This window comes from Equus asinus, chromosome 2 (assembly GCF_041296235.1).
Source record: "Equus asinus isolate D_3611 breed Donkey chromosome 2, EquAss-T2T_v2, whole genome shotgun sequence".
Lineage (NCBI taxonomy): Eukaryota > Metazoa > Chordata > Mammalia > Perissodactyla > Equidae > Equus > Equus asinus.
In genome coordinates, this window is record NC_091791.1 from 122,905,890 (window position 1) to 122,926,088 (window position 20,199).

The 20,199-nt window shown below is 47.4% G+C and overlaps 1 protein-coding gene and 1 long non-coding RNA gene across 2 annotated transcripts in view; both read right to left on the minus strand.

Annotated features, from left to right (window-relative positions):
* The window catches only part of ACSBG1 (acyl-CoA synthetase bubblegum family member 1), a 61,193-nt gene extending 42,883 nt beyond the window's left edge, over positions 1-18,310 (minus strand). Inside the window, 2 exon segments of the mRNA XM_014856424.3 lie at positions 18,163-18,254; positions 18,257-18,310. Of these exon segments, the coding sequence (XP_014711910.2) occupies positions 18,163-18,254; positions 18,257-18,295 (131 nt within the window). The 5' untranslated portion in view covers positions 18,296-18,310.
* On the minus strand, positions 1,027-5,399 carry LOC123282541 (uncharacterized). Its single transcript, XR_006522682.2, has 3 exons — positions 5,114-5,399; positions 4,339-4,515; positions 1,027-3,089 (listed from the first exon to the last, which is right to left on the minus strand). It is a non-coding gene; the product is annotated as an uncharacterized lncRNA (long non-coding RNA).
* Positions 18,311-20,199: the final 1,889 nt, after the last annotated feature.

A 20,199-nucleotide genomic window follows, 5' to 3' on the forward strand; every position in this document is an offset into this window, starting at 1 on the left:
GCCTCCCCAGCGGGGTCAGGGGACAAGATCTCAGTAGTTGCAGGGGTCAACCCCACCCCCATCCCCACCCAGCCTCTCCCTGCAGGTTCTCAGGGCTCAGTAGAAAGAAAAATCAAGTCCTGCTCTGCTCTAGTTTGCTGTGTGACTCTGGGCAAGTGCATGCTTCTCTCTGGGCTCCGTGTCCCCATCTGGACAAGGAAAAGTTTGGGGTCTAACAATGGAGGATTCTGAGCACTACTCCACGGAATGCAGGCTTTCACGGTTGGGAGGAGTCTCCATGGCTCGCTCTGCACACCCCGAGTCCTCAGGCATTGAGAACAGTCATGCTTAGAAACTTAGAGTGTGGTTGAGGACATCCCTAGGCTCTCACGGATCCTAAGCAGGCCCCCAAATGAGGACCTCTCCTCCTCAGTGGTGCCTGTGGGTGTGTCCTCTGTCTGCTCACCCACAGAAGAACAGCATGGGGCCAGGGAGAACTCATGCCATCTGCCTTCACCCCTGGCCAGGATTGCCCTTGCCTCCCAGGCTTGGTGGCCCTGGACAATAGATCTCTTCTTCCGACCAGCACAGCCCAAGGGGTTACTGGGCTTCTATTTTCAACCCAGTCTCACTGCTCCTCGGCATCATTCCTCCTTGAGGTTCACCTGGCCAGACCTCAACCTCCTGGATGGATGGGTAGATAGAGTGCAGTGCACACCTCAGGATCAAGCCAGCCTGCAACATTATACAACTCCAGGGACACATTTCACAGTCATCAGCTACGTAAACAGAGCCTCCTGGAGTTGTGTAGTGTGCAAACTGTGCAGCTGGTCATGGCAGCCCTGATGGCCCCAGGAAGTCTTGTCTATCTGTCAGGGTGGGGCCAGTCCCCTCCCTGCCCAGTTCCCAGGCAGCTGGGCCAGTTACCTTCCCACATTCCGCCTTAGTCCTTGCTGGTCCCGCAGGTTCAAACTAAGTTTGTGAACACACCCAGGCCCACCAGGTGGCAGTCTGCTTAAGAACCTGAGATAAGTTTTAAAGCAAAAGACATCAAGACGTTATGAAGGGAGGGGATGGGGAGAAGGGGGATAAATGGGGTGCCAAGCTGGTCCCGTTCTTGGGAATTTTGTGAGCAATGTGTGGGCCACAGGGCTGGAGTGGCCCTTCTGTTGCTATGATGACCTGCTCCAGGGATGCTGCCCGAAGGACTGGAAAGATGACAAAGCATGCTTCTGGGGTGAGGCCTGGTGTGCCGGCAGAGGGAAGGAGAGGGTTCTGAATGCCATGGAACTTGTCCTGATGACTTTGGATCATCAGTGACTGACATTACTCTCTTGGGTTGTGGAGTAGAAACTACTTCCACTTTGTGACAAAGAAAACTGTAATATTACCAAATGGCCCCTGAGCTCTGGCCTCAGACGGTTACAGGGTGAAAGAGGGGGACACGCAACTAGCCTGAGGGCCCCACACTGTGAGTGTCCTGGGGAGGACTGTGAACTTGGTGTAATGTCCACGCTTTATCTCCGCCCAAGTCCTCAAAAGACAGGGCTGGCTGCAGGGCAAACCCAGTGCTTGAAGCTGATCGGCCTTTGAAACCACCAGCTGGGCAGACACCTCCAAATTAGCCAAGGCCATCATTGGCTATAATCTCCCACCATCTTAACTGCTTCCTCACAAACAAGTCTGTTTTTAAATCCTCACCATCAAAAGATACAGGCAAAATTTCTCCTACCTCATAAAATTTGTGTAAACTGGTTCTGGTTTTAAAATAGCTAAACAGAAACTAAATGAAAAGACAGCCACCGAAGGAAGCTGAGGGCCAAGTACACTTATCATAACTAGAACCTTCTGTTTATGGGAGGAGAGGCTATCGAAAGAGCCTCCTCGCTGGGGGCACAGGAGAGGGGGGCCTTTTCCCGAGTGTCTGGCAGGCCGTCGCAGGAGCAAGTCTCTGTGGCTCCGACACTGTTGTTGTCCCCTCCCCTGTGCTATCCTTTCTCTCCCTCAATGCTAGTGTGGACTCTGGCCCTTGCCTGTACTTGGTGTGACAGGAACACCTCACTTACCCTTGAGGATGGCCCCTGGAGGGTCTTATTCAACCCTCCATGCCCTGTGCCTGAAGACCATTGGATGTCTGATTAAGAGAATATCAAAACCTAATTGTCCAAATGAGTAAAGTATACCCTTTCTCTTGCTAGAACCATCAAGATTTAGTCTCTTTAGGCATTATATTAAGCGAAATAAGCCAGACAGAGAAGGACAAACACTGTATGATGTCGCTCATATGTGGAAGATAAACAAACTTATGGACAAAGAGAACAAATTAGTGGTTACTGGGGGAAGGCAGGGAGGGTGGGCACAAGGGCTGAAGGGGTGCATTTATATGGTGTCTGACAAATGCACAACTGAAATCTCACTACGTTATAAGCCATTATGACCACAATAAAAAAAATAATAAAAAACTAAAAGAAACTTTAAAAAAAAGAAAGAAAGAAAGGAAAAAAAGAGATGTAGTCCCTTTAAGGGGGTGTCATCCTTGCCCATCATCTGAAACAGAATTTCCTCCCAAACCCCCCTGTAACTTTTTCCTGCTCGCTCAGGGTCATAACTAGCAACAGACTTTGCTGGCCTGCCTCCTAACAGAGAAGTGAGCCAAACCACATCACATCTAGGGCTGTCCACCCCTTCTCAACCTGGCTGCTGCCTCACAAGTCGTGGTGGTGGTGGTGGTGGTGATAGTTTTCAGTTTTCAATCCTCGCCTGTGTTACTAGCAGTCACTTCTTGCCACTGGCAGTGTGCAGGCCTCCAGCAACTCATCTCCCTTCGACTTTGCAGGTTCTTTTTGTAGCAGACTAGGAAATAAGATAGCCAAGCTAGACAGCCAAGCCTGTTAGAATTGTAGATTGTCAGAGAAGATGGCTTCCAAAACAGAATTTATGTTTTCCTCAAACAAAAGCACTTGAGATCTGGGGAGTAATACCTACTGTTTTGACTTCTCAAAAGCATTGTGAGCCCTTCTGATTCTTGCTATTATTCCAGAAAGCACAGGTGGCCAGTAAATGACCCCAACAGGTGAGGCGCGACTCCTGTCACAGGGATCACAATGAGCCTGTCAAAGGTGATGAACACAGTATTCCTGTCATTCTGGACAATTAGACTCTTCCTTGTATGTAGCACTCCAGAAATTGGCTGCAGTCTCAGGGGCAGAAGTTCTAAGAGGGAGAATGGTCCCAGGAGGCTGACTTGCCTCTGTCCGCTTTGCTTACTCCTCGGAGGGAGGAGATCTGAAAAGGACCACCTCGATGAGGTCAGGAGTCCATTCTCACCCCCAGCTCACCCACACACTGTAAGTACTTTGCCTTACTCTCCTTTCACACAAACAAAAACTCCTTTAGCACCCGCCCAGTAGCACAGGGAGCAAGAAAACACTTGAAGGGCGTATACGAGTGAAGGGCATGTGAGGTGTGGGAGGCAGGCAGAGGAGTCTGGGAGAGCCCACACTCTCCCTTCCTGTTAACCATCTCTGGGCAACTCATCTCTCTTTTCTTCTCCTACTTTGCCAGAGGAGCTGATAGGGAACCATTTGAAGACAGAGTCTGCCAAGCCTCCTTCAGCTCCTGCTTCAGGAAGCCCTCTTAGGTTATCCCCAACACTGTCTCACTCTTGTGGCCCTTGGACACTCAGGTTTGTGCTTTGAAGGTCACATAGGGCTTGGGAAGTTCCTTGGGAGCAGGGGTGATGCCTGATTCAACTCTGTCCTCTGGCTCTGAGTGTTCACTGAGGCACACAGTTGGAGCTCAGTAAATGTTGGTTGGATCTTATCCTTCTCAAGTTGTCACTATGTGTGTGACATGTAAGTTGAGGGGAGCCTTCATTTTCCATGGAATCTCTCATGGATGGGGATCCATCTTCTATGTATTTCTTTTTCCCTTTCTTCCTATTCAGCCCTCAGCAACAAGGCCACTGCTCTGTATGCAGTAAGTGCTCAACAAATGCTTTCTTGAAACAACATAGAATTGAGGTTCTCCAGAGCTGGCCTGCCTGGGTTTAACTCACTTTACTGTGTGACGTGGGCAAGTCAGAGTACCTCTCTGAGCCTTAGTTTTCTGCCTAAATCCTGTGGCTTTTGTGAGGATCAGATGATGCAAAGTAAAGTACTTAGGACATAGTAGCTCTCGTCATTATTACTGGTGGACTATCATGGGTCTTTCGGGCAGTAAGCAGAAGGAAACTCTTTGGTGAGGTTAGGAGGGTGACTGAGTCTAGGGGTCCCGGTGCTGCCCCAAGCCAGGGTACTCTCCCTAGGAGGCAGCATGGGGGCCTGGAGGCGGGAAGAGGGTGGGATCTTCGTTTCTTACACAGTCCTCAGGATGGAGCTGGCAGACCTGAGCAGGAGCACCTCTGGCATGGTCCCTGTGGGGTGGCCACACCCTGCAAGCTCACCCTGGAGAGAGCGAGAACCTCAGAGAACGTGTTCCAGCGTCCTCTGGGAGAGCCACATCAGCCCCAGGGAGGCCCAGCTCCACCAAACTGCCCTGCAACAGAGATACGGTGTGAGTCACCACCCAAGGCCTGCCTGGGCGAAGGGGCAGTTGCCCTTCTTCCTGGGAATGACTCACTGGCTCCCAGGGCTGGCACCTGACTGCCTCGTAATCCGTTTCATTGAGAACAACACAGTCTTGCAGCATGTTACTGCCTTCTGGATGTGGTCTTTCCATTTCCCAGGGCAAATCACGTACCAGGATGGGCAAGTAAATCAGACTCTCAAGACACTTTCTTTGCAAAGGCTCCTGACCATCACTGGCTATGCTCCCTGTTATTTGTTCTGGTTCTCTCCTCTCTCTGCTCAGGGGCAGTGGAAGGGGGAACCCGTCTCCCAGAATGCTGGAGAAGGTCTTCAATGGAGGGCCTTGCCCAGATACTTTCCCAAGACCTAAACCCCCAAGCAGTCAGGAGAGCAGTGCCTCCTCCATACCCCACGGTCCCGGCCACACCGGCCAGTCCCTCCGCAAGGACTGGAGCTCTCCTTGCACAGCCTCATCTCCAGCTCGGCTTCCACATTGGCTTCTCCATTCCCCCGCACAGCGGGCCCCAGGCCCCTCCCTTCTCTTTAGTCTGCATGGCCTGTCTCACCTCAAAGATCAAGCCCCGTGGCAGCTCCTCGTGATTCTCGATTCCCGATTCCTGGCCTGAAGACCCCCGCAGAGGACTCACAGCAGAGGGAGTGCCCAGGATGGTCTGGTTGCCGATGGGTGCCCACCTTCCTCTTTCTTGTGGCTGTTAGTCACGGGCTCAGCGTCTCCGGTGCTCCTTCAGCCAAGGCATCGTGAGTGTGGGGCCAGCCCGGCCAGTGCCCGGAGTTCCAAGTGACAAGGCAGTGGGGCTGGGTGTGAGTGAGGATACACCTCAGCCTGCTCTGGGGCTGCAGGTGGGGTGTGGCTCCTGATACCTCTGACCCACCTGGCACAGGCTCCAGCTGCCCATCTGTGAGTCTTACGTAAGAAAGGCAGGAGGTGGGAGAGGCCCCTGCCAGTAAAGGTAGTAGAGGCAGCTTGTTGGCTGTCGTCCTTGGCAGAGCTGCAGGAAGACACCGCTTCTGCTGCTGGGATCTCCACCTGGAGCCAGTCCTGGGCCCCTGGGCTGGGTGGGAAGCTTGACCTTATTTTTTTTTGCCTTTTTTACTTTTCTTTACTAAATGTAGGTAACATGCCAAGTGCTTTATGTGTTTTGACTCTTCGCATTCTCTCATCAGCCCCGTAATTTATTAACAGTCCCTTTTCCAGATGAGGCAACAGAGGCCCAGAGAGCTTTAGACTTTTTCCTTATCACTTGCCCAGCAAGAGGCAAAGCTGGCATCTGAGACCCAGGGCTCCACGACTGGCTCTGAAGCCAGGTGCACTAGATTTGCCCTTTATTTGCGTCACAAAACTCAGCCAACCACTCCCTCTCACCCTTGCCTCTGGATAGCCCCTATTCCATGGTAACAAACGTCCCTGCACCTTGCCCTTTGCCCTCTAATGCCCCCTCCACTTCTTCCCTCACTTCAGAGACTTGCAGGTTTGTGGCATTGGATAAGATGAAAAAATGGAGGCAGCCCCACTGGGTATTAGGGGGAAATTTTAAGCCAAAATTTGAAGGCCAAGGGGCGGGGCACAGCAACGATGATGGGGACAAGGATTATCCTAAGGCCTTCTACCCAGTCAGGTGGCAGACAACCCCTAGGTTGCTACACTAAGCTGGTAGGTCAATGCCAGAGCACCAACTTTAAGAAAATTCTGCCCTTCACAAATTCTAGTTCCTTAAAGGCCTCTCTTCCCAGTGATCCTTGCCCCCTGCAGCCTTGGGACACCCTGACAATTTGGGTCTGGGTTGCTGGCCCTGAGCCTCCCATGGGTTATAAGCCCCTTTGAGAACTTGCTGGAAACCCTCCCCTCACCCCCATCAATGCACCCAGATGCTGTCTCACTGTTTTGGGGTTCCCAGGGGGCTTTGGAAGCCCATGCTATGTTAACAACCCAGCCAGTGAATCTCAGGCAGGAAAACAGAGCCCTCCTCTGTCCTGAAGAGGATGTGGATTGTTCCTCTCCTCCTCCTCCTGTTCTCCTGATGAGGACAAAGTAGTGATGTTAATGATTGGAGTTGGCCCTTGGGGTTGATGTGGGTGGGGGTGGGAGTAGAAATGACCTCACTTTAAGGCCTAGGAGGAACCCCACGCCTAGATCTCTTAGCCTCTACTGGGCAGCTCGATGATGTAGAATTTCCAAATTGATGAAGAGGCAGGGCAAATGGGCTTATTCCAGGATCAGGAGAGCTTGCAAAATGTGTAATCTTCGCTTCCCATCTCCTCCCCAAACCATAACCTGGCCTGCCCTGGCAGAAGCCTCCTATTCTTCTTCAGACCCCTCCTCCTCCAGGAAGTCTTCTGGGAGGGAATCCTGGCTCTCATGCTTCTTTCTGGAGCTTCCCTGGTTGAGCCCCTCCCAGAGTACTTAGCATTTAGAGGCTGAGTGTTGCTTTTTTAAACATAACTGTCTACCATGAAATAAAAATCTTAATTGAGTCCATATTCCTGGAGTTGGAAATGATCTCTCCCTGGCCCGTGACTGACAGCTCCATGAGGATCCTCCTTCCTACCATGATTATTGACTTAGCACCGCCTCTGTGCAGACATTGCAGGGGGCATGGAAATGGGGGTAAGCAAAGTGAGCCTGGTCTCTGCCTCAAAGACTTAGAGATGATGGGATTGACAGTCAATAAACAAAGATGCATTCAAGGGCACTGTGGGGTCACTAGATCCACACTGGGGTAGGGGGTATAACAAAACTAAAGGAAGAAAGATGGCAAGGGGTGAAAGTTTGACTATTTCATGTGAGGCAGAGGGCAAGCGTCCCAGCAATGGGGCAGTGGGGGCGGGTGGCGCAGAGAGGAAAAGAGCCAAGGCCCCTGTGATGGACCTAGGCTGTGGACCTTTTCCAGCCTTGGTCTCTCAGCTCACGGGGGGGGGGGCCTTGGCCACAACAGAGATCTTCTGGAGACCCATGGTCTCTCAGAAAGGGTAAGGACAGGGCAGGGGTGGTCTAAGACATATCCTTCTATATCCACCAGAAGGAACATATTTGGAGCAGGCACCTGGGACCCTTGATTGTGACTGAGCCCCCAGTCCAAGGACCCAATAGGAGTGGGCTTATTGAGAGGCCTCAGCCCCCAAGGTTCTTCCCAGCTTCACCTTGGCTCCTGCCGTGGTGTGCATGGGCAGTCCAGCCAGCCAGCTCACTTCTAACCCAGTTGGCAGCACCCAGAGTATCCAATCCTGTTAAGCCAAATCACACATCCTGCATAGAAATAAAGGGATTAATCATCAAGTTACCCTACAAGGCCCAGAAAGAGTCAGCAGGCAGGCTGGTCATGTCCAAGACAAAGTTATCTGGGCACCAGGACAACTAGACTCTAGCCCAGGCTCTGCCTCAGGTGGCAGGTCCCTGGTCCTCTATGAGACTCTGTTTCCTCAGATACACCATAGACGAAGGGCCTTCCAATTTTCTATCTGTGACAGGTGATTTGAGTTTCTGGGCTGGAATTCTGCTGCACCAGGCAGGGACAAGGCTACAAGGCTAGGTGTTGCCAGGCCTCCAGGCCTGAGGGGGCAGAGGAAAACAGACAGGAATAACAGCTAGTAGCTGACATGTCTGAGCACTTACTGTGTGCCAGGCAGTGCTCCCTGCACCTTCCATACATCAACACACTGAATTCTCACAACAGCCCAGTGCAGTGGTTCATATCACTATCCCCACTTTACAGATGAGGAAACTGAGGTACAGGGAGATTACATAACTCTTCCAAGATATTTTGGTTAGCATAGTCAGGATATAAATTCAGGCAGGTGGGAGTTTCAAAGTTTATGCCCTTAACCAGCAGGCTACACCCAATGATCTCAGGCCTACTGGGTGATTGAGGTGGATAGGCAGGGGCAGAAAGGGGGAGATGTAGAAATGTGGGCATCCCATGGTCCTCTAAACTCCTGCTTCCAATCTTTCATCATCAGACCCTTTTAGTACACCCCTCCTCCAACTAACGTTTTGAAAATGTTGTGTTTAAGCAAGGTGCATGTATTAAATCATAACTAAACCACTTTTTATGTTGTATCGAAGACAGACACAGGTAACTGCCAAGTGGTACTTTTGATCATCACTGGGAGGGCAAAGTTGCAATGACTCCTAGAAAATTGCCATCTCCTGTCACTTGCTATTTTTATTTGAGGTACCACAAGAGTGGGGTTGGGCACACTCCTTCTCCTGTTAGGGCTTCTGTTATCCCATCTGCAAAATGAAGGAGTAGATGGGATGGTCTCTAAGTCCCACCTCTGATGATAGGTGGTTTTCCAAGTTTCTTCTAGGGAGATGAGAAAAAGGAAGAATACTGCCTATTCCTCAGGCTCTGGACCAGTTCTCTCAGCCAGAGGAGTTCATGGTGCAGGGGAGGGGGTGAAGCTGGGGGTTAGACTTCCACCAATAGGGACATTATGCTCCTGCAGTGTGTGGATGCTGGCTCTCAGACTTGGTCCCTGCCCTGGAGGAGCCCACAATCTAAAGAGGAGGGTAAAGGAGAGAGGCACCTACATGGTCTGTACACATGAGAGGCATCTGTGAACATGGCAGGCAAGGGGGTCACACAGTGGGAGCACAGAGCAGCAGGAGATTCGTCTTTCAGGGCAACATCATCTCACTTTTGTAAAAGTGAGAACTAGCATTTACTAAGCCCTTAGTATGTGCCAGGCACTGTTCCAATTGCTTTACATGTATTGGCTCATTTAATTATCTCAACAATCCTATAAAGTAGGCGCTGAATAATAATTCCCATTTTATGAGGAAATGGAAGCACAGTGAAATCAAGTAACTTGCTGAAGATTATACAGCTAGTAATTGGAATATCTGGGATTCAAATCCGGGCAATCTGACTCCAGATTTTATGTTCTTAACCACTATATGCACTACCTCAAATTGGGTCAGGATCTTGACCTCTCCACACACCTCAGTAACACGGGATTTCTTAGGAGCAATTGACTCAGAAAGGCAGAGCCCTGTGGCTGAGATACCAGTTTAATGCACATTTAAAAAAAATTGTTCAATTCAACATACTCCTGACATATCATCACAATATACAACATACAAGGAAAAATGACTAGACATCTGAATAAGAGAGAAATGTGAGCAAAAATCAAGAAAAAGGCAGCCAATAAAAACAAACTCCGATATGACACAGGTGTTGGAATAAGCATACAAGGACTTTAAAACAGCTACTAGAATACATTTGAAAATTTAAAGGAAAAAATAGACATAATTGGAGGATCTCAACATGAAAATAGAAAATACAAGAAAAGCAGAATCTCTGAAATGAAAAATTCGCCAGAGGAGCTTAACAGCATATTGGAAACTACCAAAAAAAGTTCATGAAACTGAAGACAGAATAATAGAAATTATTCAGTCCAAAGAGTAGAGAGAAAAAATATTTTTAAATCGAACAGAACAAAATATTGTTGGAAGAAAATGATCTAAACAAATGGAAAGGCATCTCAAGATCAAGACACTTAATATTGTTAAGATGACAACACTCCCCAAACTCATCTACAGGTCAACACAATTTCTATCAAAATCTCAGCTGGCTTTTTTGAAGAAATTAGCAAGCTGGTCTAAAATTCATATGAGGGGCCAGCTTGGTGGCGTGGCAGTTAAGTGCATGTGTTCTTCTTTGGCAGCCCGGGGTTCACCGGTTCAGATCCCGGGTGCAGACATGTCACCACTTGGCAAAAGCCATGCTGGGGTAGGCGTCTCACATATAAAGCAGAGGCAGATGGGCATGGATGTTAGCTCAGGGCCAGTTTTCCTCAGCAAAAAGAGGAGGACTGGCAGTAGTTAGCTCAGGGCTAATCTTCCTCAAAAAAAAATAATTAAAATAAAATAAAATTCATATGAAAATTCAAAAGACCCAAATAGCCAAAACAATCTATAAAAAGATTAAAGTTGGAGGATTCACATTTCTTGATTTCAAAGCATACTACAAACCTACAGTAATCAAGACAATGTGGTACTGGCATAAGGATAGATATAGAGATGAATGGAATAGAATATAGAATCCAGAAATCAACCTTCACATTTACAGTCAATTGATTTTCAACAAAGTTTCCAAGAAATTCAATGGGGGAAAGAATAGTCTTTTCAACCAATGATGCTGGGACAACTGAATGTCCACATGCAAAAGAATAAAGTTGGACCCCTTCCTCACACCATACACAAAAAATTAACACAAAATGTATCAAAGCCCTAAATGTTAGAGCTAAAACTGTAAAAATATTAAAAGAAAATATAAGAGTTAATCTATGTGGCCCTGAGTTAAGCAAAGCCTTCTTAGATATGACACCAAAAGCACAATCAACAGAAGACAAACAGATAAATAAATTTGACTACATCAAAATTAAACCTTTTTGTGCTTCAAAGGACACCATCAAGAAAGTGAAAAGATAACCCACAGAACAGGAGAAAATATTTGCAAATCATATAACTGGTAAGAGAATTGTATGTAGAATATATAAAGAACACTTACATCCAATAATAAAAAGACAACCTGATTAAAACTGGGCAAAGGATTCAAAGAGACATTTCTCCAAAGAAGATATATAAATGGACAATAATCTTGTCCATATATCACATTAACAGATGCTCAACATCATCAGCTATCAGGGAATGCAAATCAAAACCACAAGAAGATAATACTTCATACCAGCTAGGATGGCTGTACAAATGTTCATAGCAGCATTATTCATAATAACCAAAAAGTGGAAAAAAACAACAACAAATGTCCATCAACTGACGAATGGGGAAACAAAATGTGGCATATCCATACACTGGAATATCATCTGGCCATAAAAGGAATGAAATACCAACACGTGATACAACATGGATGAATCTTGAAAACATTATGCTGAGTGAAAGAAGTTAACCACAATAGATGATGTATCAGTCCATTTAAGTAAAATGTGCAGAATAAGCAAATCTATAGAGACAAAAGGTAGATTAGTGGTTGCCTAGGCCTGGGGGCTTGAGGGGAAATGGCAAGTGACTGCTAATGGGTTAAAGGTTTCTTTTTGGGATGATGAAAATGCTCTAAAATTGGCTGTGATGATCACTGCACAACTCCGTGAATATACTAAAAACCATTGAACTTTACACTTTAAATGGGTGAGTCATATGGTACGTAAATTATATCTCAAAGCTGTTATATTAAAAAAAAAATGAACAGAGCCTCAGTGACCTGTGAGACACTATCAAGTGGTCTAACATACATTTAATTGGAGTCCCTGAGAAGGGGAAAGAGAGAATGGGGCAGAAAAAATATTTGAAAAAAATAATGTCTGTTTTTTTTTCATATTGGGTGAAAAACAACCACCTAAAAATTATAGATGAAAGTCTAGAAATTATGGATGAAGATCACTGAACCTAAGCTGGACTGAAAAAAAAGAAACCCACACTTAAATTCATCATAGTGAAACTGCTGAAAATCAAAGATATAGATAATATTTTAAAAGCAACCAAGGCAGAAGTGGAGGAGAAAACATATTGCATAAAAGGAAACAATGATAGAAATGATGGCTAACTTTTCATAAGAAACAAAGGAGACCAAAAGACAATGGAACAATATGTGTTAAAGCACTAAAATAAATAAATGATCACCCTAGAATTCTCTTTCCAGTGAAAATATCTTTCAAAACAAAGGTGAATTAATGACATTTTTCATTTCAATGAAAGATGAGAGGATTTTTCACCAGTACACTTCTGTGATGCCTTGAAATCATGCCCACAAATTCTTGAACACTCTTGCCCTCAATAAGTTGAGTCTAATTCTCCTCTCCTTGAATATAAGATGGCCTTAATGACTGGTTTCTAATAAATATAGTGTAGTAGAAGTGAAATTATGTGATTTCCAAGGCTAGATCACAAAAGATGATAGAGTTTTCACCTAACTCTCTCAGGACACATGCTTTTTGGATCCCTGACCCACCACGTCAGAAGCTTCGCTACCTTGAAGCCCCCGTGAAGGAGAGCGCATGAAGAAGCCACGTAGAAATGGAGGGAGACACTGAGGAGCCTCAGCTGCTCCAAATCCAAGTTTATTGAGTCTTCCCACCTTAGACGTCAGATATATGAGTAAGGAAGACTTTGAGATGGCCCCAGACCCAGCCACCAGCTGCCATGTCAAGCGGACATTCAAGCAGCTTATAGAGAGGTCCACTGGCAAAACTAAGGTCTCTGGTCAACAGCCAGTGTGGTAAGTTGAAAAATGTCCCCCGAAAATATCCATCTCCTAATCTCTGGAACCTGTGAATATTACCTTATATGTCCCCGCCGCACCCCCCCCCCCCCACCAAAAGGATTTTGCAGATGTTATTAAATTAAGGATCTTGAAACAGGGAGATTATCCTGGATTATCCAGGTGGGCCCTAAATGCAAACACATGTATCTTTACAAGAGGGATCCCAAGGGAGACATACACACGGAAGAGGAGAAGGCAGTGTGACCGCAGAGGCAGAGATTGGAGGGATACAGCCATAAGCCAAGGCTGGATGCTGGTAGCCACCAGAAGATGGAAGAGGCAAGGAATGGCTTCTCCCCTAGAGCCTCTGGAGGCTCTGCTGACGCTTTGATTTTAGCCTAGTGAAATTGATTTCAGACTTTTGGCCTCCAGAACTATGAAAGAACACATTTCTGCTATCTTAAGGTGCCAAGCTTGTAGTAATTTGTTACAGTGGCGATAGGAAACTAATACAGCCAGTCAGGCACAGAGGCCTGCCAACAACCCTTTAAGTGAATTTGAAAGCAGGTCCTCCAATTCCAGATGACTGCCACCCTGGCTGACATCCTGAGTATAACCTTGTGAGACCCTGAGCTAGAACCACTCAACTAAGTTGCTCCTGAATTACTAACCCATAGAAACCATGAGAGATAATAAATGATTGTTGTTGATTTGAGACACCACATTTTTGAGTGATTTGTTAAGCAGCAAGAGATAGCTAGAACACTTTCACTACCAGAAATGCTATAGGAATTTATTGGGGCTGATGGAAACTGTACCAGATGGAAACATGAATCCACAGGAAGGGATGAACATCACTAGAAATGCTAAATATATTTAGCATTAGTAACAGAGCAAGGATGTCCACTCATACTACCTCTATTCAACATTATATTGGAGGTCCTAGCCAGTGCAATAAGGCAAGAAGAATTAAAAGGCAAAATGATTGGAAGGGAAGAAGTAAAACTACCTTTATTAATAGATAATGAAATTGCGTATACAAAAAATCCTAGAGGATCTAAAAAGAGTACTAGAACTGATAAATTAATTTAGTAAGATTACAGGATACAAGGTTGATATTTTAAAAAATCAGTTTTATTTCTATATACCAACAACAAATGATTAGAAAATTAAATTTAAATAACAATTTACAAAGCAACAAAATCCATACAATCCTTAGGGAAAAAATTAAGAAAAAGTGTGCAAGACATCTACACTGAAAACTGTAAACCGTAATTGAGAGAAATCAAAGACTTCAGTAAATGGAAGTACATACTATATACATGGATCAGAAGATTCTCCTCAATTTGAAATACAGAGTCAGTTCGTTTGCAATCAAAATTTCAACAGTCTTTTCTGTAGAAACTGACAAGGTGATTCCAAATTTTGCATGGAAATACAAAGGTGCTAGTGTATTGGTAAACTACTGTTACATAACAGGTATCCTCTGGCTCTAAGTCTCTCATGAGGATGCAATCAAACTGTCACCCAGGGCTGCCAGCTCATCTGAAGGTTCTAGTCGGGGAGCATCTGCTCCTGAGCTCACTCATGTGGTTGTTGGTAAGATTCAGTTCCTTGCAGGTTGTTGGACTGAAGGCCTTGCTTCCTCACTGGCTATTGGCCAGAGGTCTTCCTCAGGTCCTTGCCACACAGCCCTCTCCCTCAGAGCGAGCAAGTAGGAAGATGAAGGAGAGCAATCAAAATAAAAGCGTGGTCTTTTGTAACCAAATCTCTGGGGTGAGAGCCCATCACTTTTGCCATGTTCTGCTTGTTAGAAGGCAGTTGTTAAGTCAGACTGCACTCAACGGCAGGGGATCACACAGGAACCTAGCAGGTAAGAATCATTGAGGAGCACCGTAGAGGCTGTCTGACACACCTAGGACAGCTAACACAGTCTTTGAAAAAAAAAAGAATCAAGTTGGAGACCAACACCACCTGTTTTCAAGACTTAGTATAAAGCTGTAGACTTAGTATAAAAATAGTACAGTATTGACATAAAGATAGAAAAACGGTTCAACCGGGGCTGGCCTGGTGGCGCAGCGGTTAAGCGCGAACCTTCCGCGTCTCGGTGGCCCGGGGTTCGCCGGTTCGGATCCCGGGTGCGGACATGGCACTGCTTGGCAAAAGCCATGCTGTGGTAGGCGTCCCACGTATAAGGCAGAGGAAGATGGGCACGGATGTTAGCTCAGGGACAGTCTTCCTCAGCAAAAAGAGGAGGATTGGCAGTAGTTAGCTCAGGGCTAATCTTCCTGAAAAAAAAAAAAGCTAGAATTCTAAAGATTCAAGCCTTCTCACAAAGGCAACCAAATCTAAAAAAAAAAAAGAAAAGAAAAGAAAAGAGAAAGGAAAATAGCTCAACAGAAGAAAATCCAGAAATAGGCCCATACATATATGGTCAACTGACTTTTTTACAAAGAAGCCACAGCAATTTAATACTGAAAAAAAAATTATTTTCAACAAATAGCACTTAAATAACTGGATAAACGTGGAAAAAAAGAAAATATTAATTTGAGATGGATCATAGACCTAAATGTAAATGCTAAAACTATAAAGCTTCTAGTAGAACACATAGAAAAACATCTTTATGACCTTGGTATAGGCAAAGATTTCTTAAAGAGAACGCAATAGCACCAACCATGAAAAAAAATCAGATAAATTGGATTTTATCAAATAAAAAATGCTTGCTCATCAAAAGAAACCATTAGGAAAATGAAGAATCTCTACAAATTGATAATAAAAGGATTAAGAACCCAATTATAAAATAGGCTAAAGATTTAAATAGACACTTCATAAAAGAAGATATAGAGATGGCCAATAAGCACATGAAAATATGCTCAACATCATTATCAGGGAAATTAGAATTAAAGCCACAATGAGATATCACCATTTGCCCACCAGAATGGCTAAAATTAGAAAGAGTAACAATACCATGTTGAGAAAGATGCGGAGCAACAGAAACTGCTAGTGGGGACAGTACAACCATGGTGGAAAACTTCTGGTGGCTTCTTTAAATATATGCCTATCTTTTTTTGGTAAAGAAGATTGGCCCTGAGCTAACATCTGTGCCAATCTTCCTCTATTTTGTATGTGGGATGCTGCCACAGCATGGCTTGATGAGCAGTGCATAGGTCTGTGCCCAGGATCCAAACCTGTGAACCCCGGTCCACCAAAGCAGAGTGTACGAACTTAACCACTATGCCACGGGGCTGGCCCCAGCATATGCCTGGACTTCTTCAGGCTTAAAGAAGCTAGTGTCTCTACTGGACAGATAGTTTAACAGGGGCTCTGGACACACTCGATAGACACGGGTGCCGCTGATGGATGGCATAGTCTAATGCCGCGGCCTCAAAGGGCACAGAGCACAAGCTGCCAGATCAGTGCCAGACCGGTCCCAGCTCCAGCCCAGGAGTTTCCATCTCTCCTGGCCCTGGCCTGGCTTCTTCCCTCTAGACACGGCCCATACTACTCGGCTCCAGCCCTGCAACTGGTGCAGCACAAAAGGGAATTCACGTGGGTCAGGCTGGTGTGCAAACCCTCCTCTGGCTCTTTCTCCCCTCCCTGCCCCCGCAGTCCCCCTCTCTGCAACAGGAAGGGGGGAAGGGCAGGCCCCTCTCAGGCTATTGGAGAATTGCAGGCTCACCCTCCCCCAGGACTAGTGGCCTGCCTGTGGCTACAAGGGCAGGCCAGATGGGCAAGCCTGAGATGGAACCCTTTGCTGCTAGGATCCACCTGGAGGGGCAGAGAAGCAGAGAGGGGCTGCAGCAGCAGTGTCCATCTCAACTTTAGAACAACGTTCAACAAGGGTTCAAAGTCTTTTCCTCACAGCTACTCTGCAAGGCTGAGAGAGGAGGCATTATCCTCCCCATTTGATAGATGGGGAAACTGAGGCTTAGAGAGGGTGTCTTGCCAGGGTCAGAGTAGGTCTAGAGCAGGGCTGGATAGGAACCCAAGGCCCAAGCCCCCCAGCCTGATGCTAAGAGAGTCCCCCAGGGTTATTGTGCCTGTAGGAGTGGCAGCCCCTGTGCTTTTGAAAGCATTTCATACACACCAGCTGATAGAATCTGCCCAGCTTCTCTGCAAAGTCAGTAGGGGGTCAAGCATTTTGTCTTCATTTGCACAGAGAGTGATGTTGAGGCTCAGAGAAGCTGAACAACTTACTCAAAGTCATCAAGTAAGAAAGCAGAGGGGCCGGCCCTCCAGCTCTGGGTTTTCAGCCATCTCTTCCCCCACGGGCACCTCACCTTACCCTTCCCTGCACTAGGCTGAGTCTCAGCCCCAGTCTAGCTGCCTCCCTTTCATGGTATCTGCAAAGCAGGCCCAGGCCTCTGTGAGCCCAGGTACTCAGCCTCCTCCAGAACGGCCAGGCCCTTGCTGGGCACAGAGGACCCTCTGCCTCCCCTTATCACCATGGGCCTAAGAGATATGGACTTCAAAACACACCAGGCTCCTGACCTCCGCCTTGGCCCCTCATTCCCGGGGTCAGGGAAACTTGAGAACCAGCTGACTTTCTTTCTTATTTTCAAGGGCTGAGCTTTTGAGGCATGCCTATGAGTGCCTTGTGAGGTGGAAGTGCCTTGACTCCCCTCTTCCTGAGCCCTTGGGCCCCAGGGACGAGGAGACGTGGTAAGATCACCGGTACCCAGAGAAGATCCAGCATCTACCCCTGGGAGCCCCATCTAGCTTACCTCAAGGGGCCTATTGACCCTCTCATCTGGCCCCACTTCTCGGACAGACGGGGCCCAGGCCCAGTGGGCACTGGTGAATGTCTGACAAATGGAAACTGCTTCTTCTGAATCATAGGGATTATATACACAGAGGTTAGAGGGGTATACACAGAGGTTAGAGAGGTATACACAGTGGAAGGGCTTTGGGGAAACTTCAACCACTGCATTCATGTACAGACAAGGAGGCTGCAGCCCAGAGAGGGGGAGGGACCTGCCAAGGTCACCCAGTAAACTGGAGCTGGACCCTCCGGCTCTCCCCTGTCCTTGTCTGTTATTGACTCCAAATGCCAAAGGCCCCCTTGAGGAGACAGAGAAACATTCTTATTGACTAAAAACTGCGGCTCCTACTCCTGTCCCTGGGATGTGACTCATTCTGCAGTTGAACCCTCTTGGCCACAGAGGGGAGGAGACACCAAGTAGCAGCTCCAAATGACACAGGTGCCCGTCCAGTGCCTATTCCATTTAGAGGCCATTCAGACCCTTCCCTTCATTTTCCAGATGAAGAAAGAAACTGAGGCTCAGAGAGGGAAGCAGCTTGCCCAGGTTCATACAGCAGAGTCAAATCCAGAACTTGGCCCACAGGCTCAGTGGACAGAGACCCCACCGCCAACTTACCTGCTTCCCAAGTTTTCTTGGGTGGTCCGTAGGTTTGCATCCTGCCGACTCTCCTGAGGGGCCTCTCTGCTGTCTGGCATGCTGGGGTCCTTGGGCGGGGGCAGCTGCTTCCAGTTCCAGAATAGCGTGGCATCTGCCTGTGGGCATCTGCTGAAGAGAGCTCAGTCTTCCACTGCGCAAGAGGTTGGCCTTGAGTGGGCCGTGGGGGCGGGCATGGGCCAGGGGAGGCGGCAACTGGAGTAGCCCAAAGAGGCCCATTTCCTCTCTATTTTTAGAAGCTCAAAACACTGCTTAGCGGTGAAGTTGTTCAGGATTAAAACTTTCTTTTTCTTCTGGTTTCGTTTCACTCAAGATGAGGAGAATTTCAATGAAGCCAGTGTTCTTTTTGATGCAAATCTGCTCCGGTTCTCCCAGGGAGTTTGGCCAATGGGCTCAGGGCTTCTGGGCCCCCCAGAAAACCTCTTCACTGGCTTCAAAAGGCCACACTGGAGCACAAGGGGTTCTCAGCACCAATCTGGACCCAGATCCTCTGGTAGCTAATGACCCCGACTGCCCGCGCTTTGCAACCTCACCTCGCCGTCAGCGGGCTCCAGCCTCGGGATTTCACCCATCAGCCCACCTCCCCCAGGCCCAGGGCTGGCAACTGGAGACCTGAGAAGGACCGTGGCTCCTGCCTTCAATGAGCCCCAGTCTAGGGGAAGGAAAGAGACAACTCCCACACTGAGGACTATTATATAGTTGACAGAAGCATTTGCACTGAAGCAAGCATGATAGAGGGGACCTAGGAACCTGACTGCCCAGGGGCATGAATATACCCGTGGATCCTTCTCTTCAGCTTAAGGAAAGAAAAGTGTTAATGGTGGGTTTTCAGGCATCTATAAACAGATCTAGGAAACGCATGTAGGGCAGGGAGAATAGAGGGCTTTTTCTGAATACCAGCGATCTCCCCGTGGGCTGCCGAACAAAGTATCCTAAACTAGGGAGCTTAAAACAACAGAAATTTATTCTCGTAAGGTTCTGGAGGCCAGAAGTCTGAAACCAAGGCATCACCAGGGCCTTTCTTTGCCTCTTCTAGCTTCTAGTGGTTGCCAGCAATCCTTGATGTTCCTTGGCTTGTAGATGCGTCACTCCAATCTCTGCCTCTGTCTTCACATGGCTGTCTTCCCTCTTTGGGTCCATGTCTCTTCTTATTAGGACACGAGTCATTGGACTAGGGCACACCCTGACCCAGTAAGATGTCGTCTTAATCAATTACATCTGTAAAGAACCAATTTCCAAATTAGGTCAATTTGGGTAGACACGATTTCAGAGGGGGAGATCCTGGGGAGAGACTTGGAGAAGAGCTCCCTCAGGGACATTTCCTGAGCAGTCTGGAGGGAAGAGGGTAGTCGGGGCCCTAGGCTACCCAGGAAAGTGACAAGGCCCTAGAGTGCCCAGTGCAGGCCACAGAGAAGGAGATGGTTCTAGGGCACCAGGGGCAAGAAGGCCTGGGCAGTCCCCCTCCTCAGAGCAGGCAGTGAGCCCGCCCCACCCCAGGCTCTGCCCCAGGCTCCCATCAGCACTCCTGCAGATAAGTTCCCTTTCCTGGACAAGAGGGGCCTGTTCACCCGCTAATTTGCAACTGAATACCTCTTTGACACTGATGAGTATGTCTCATGGGCATGTTTAATTTAATGTATGTTCTTTGTTCTAGAAAGGTCTAAGACTGTGCTGAAAACTGTGCTTCTCCAGAGCACTTTCTTCCTTTGCGGAAAAGGCCTTCCTGGATTATTGTCCTCACTCTGACTCCAGTAAAACTCACCTTATCTCTCTTATCTATGGAATGGTTATGGGTTATTTGCATGGACAGAGATGAACTGGGAGACTGGGCAGGTGCCCAGGACAGAGCTGGCTGCTAGTAGCAGCTTCCTGGTAGCACTGCTGTGTCTTGTGGTAATAACCTGGTTTTCTGCGTACTTCTCTGCCTCCTTCTGTCCCTTGGTGCCCTGTGGGAACCAAGTTTCCTCTGCTGGTCCACGCTAAAACAGAAACAAAGAT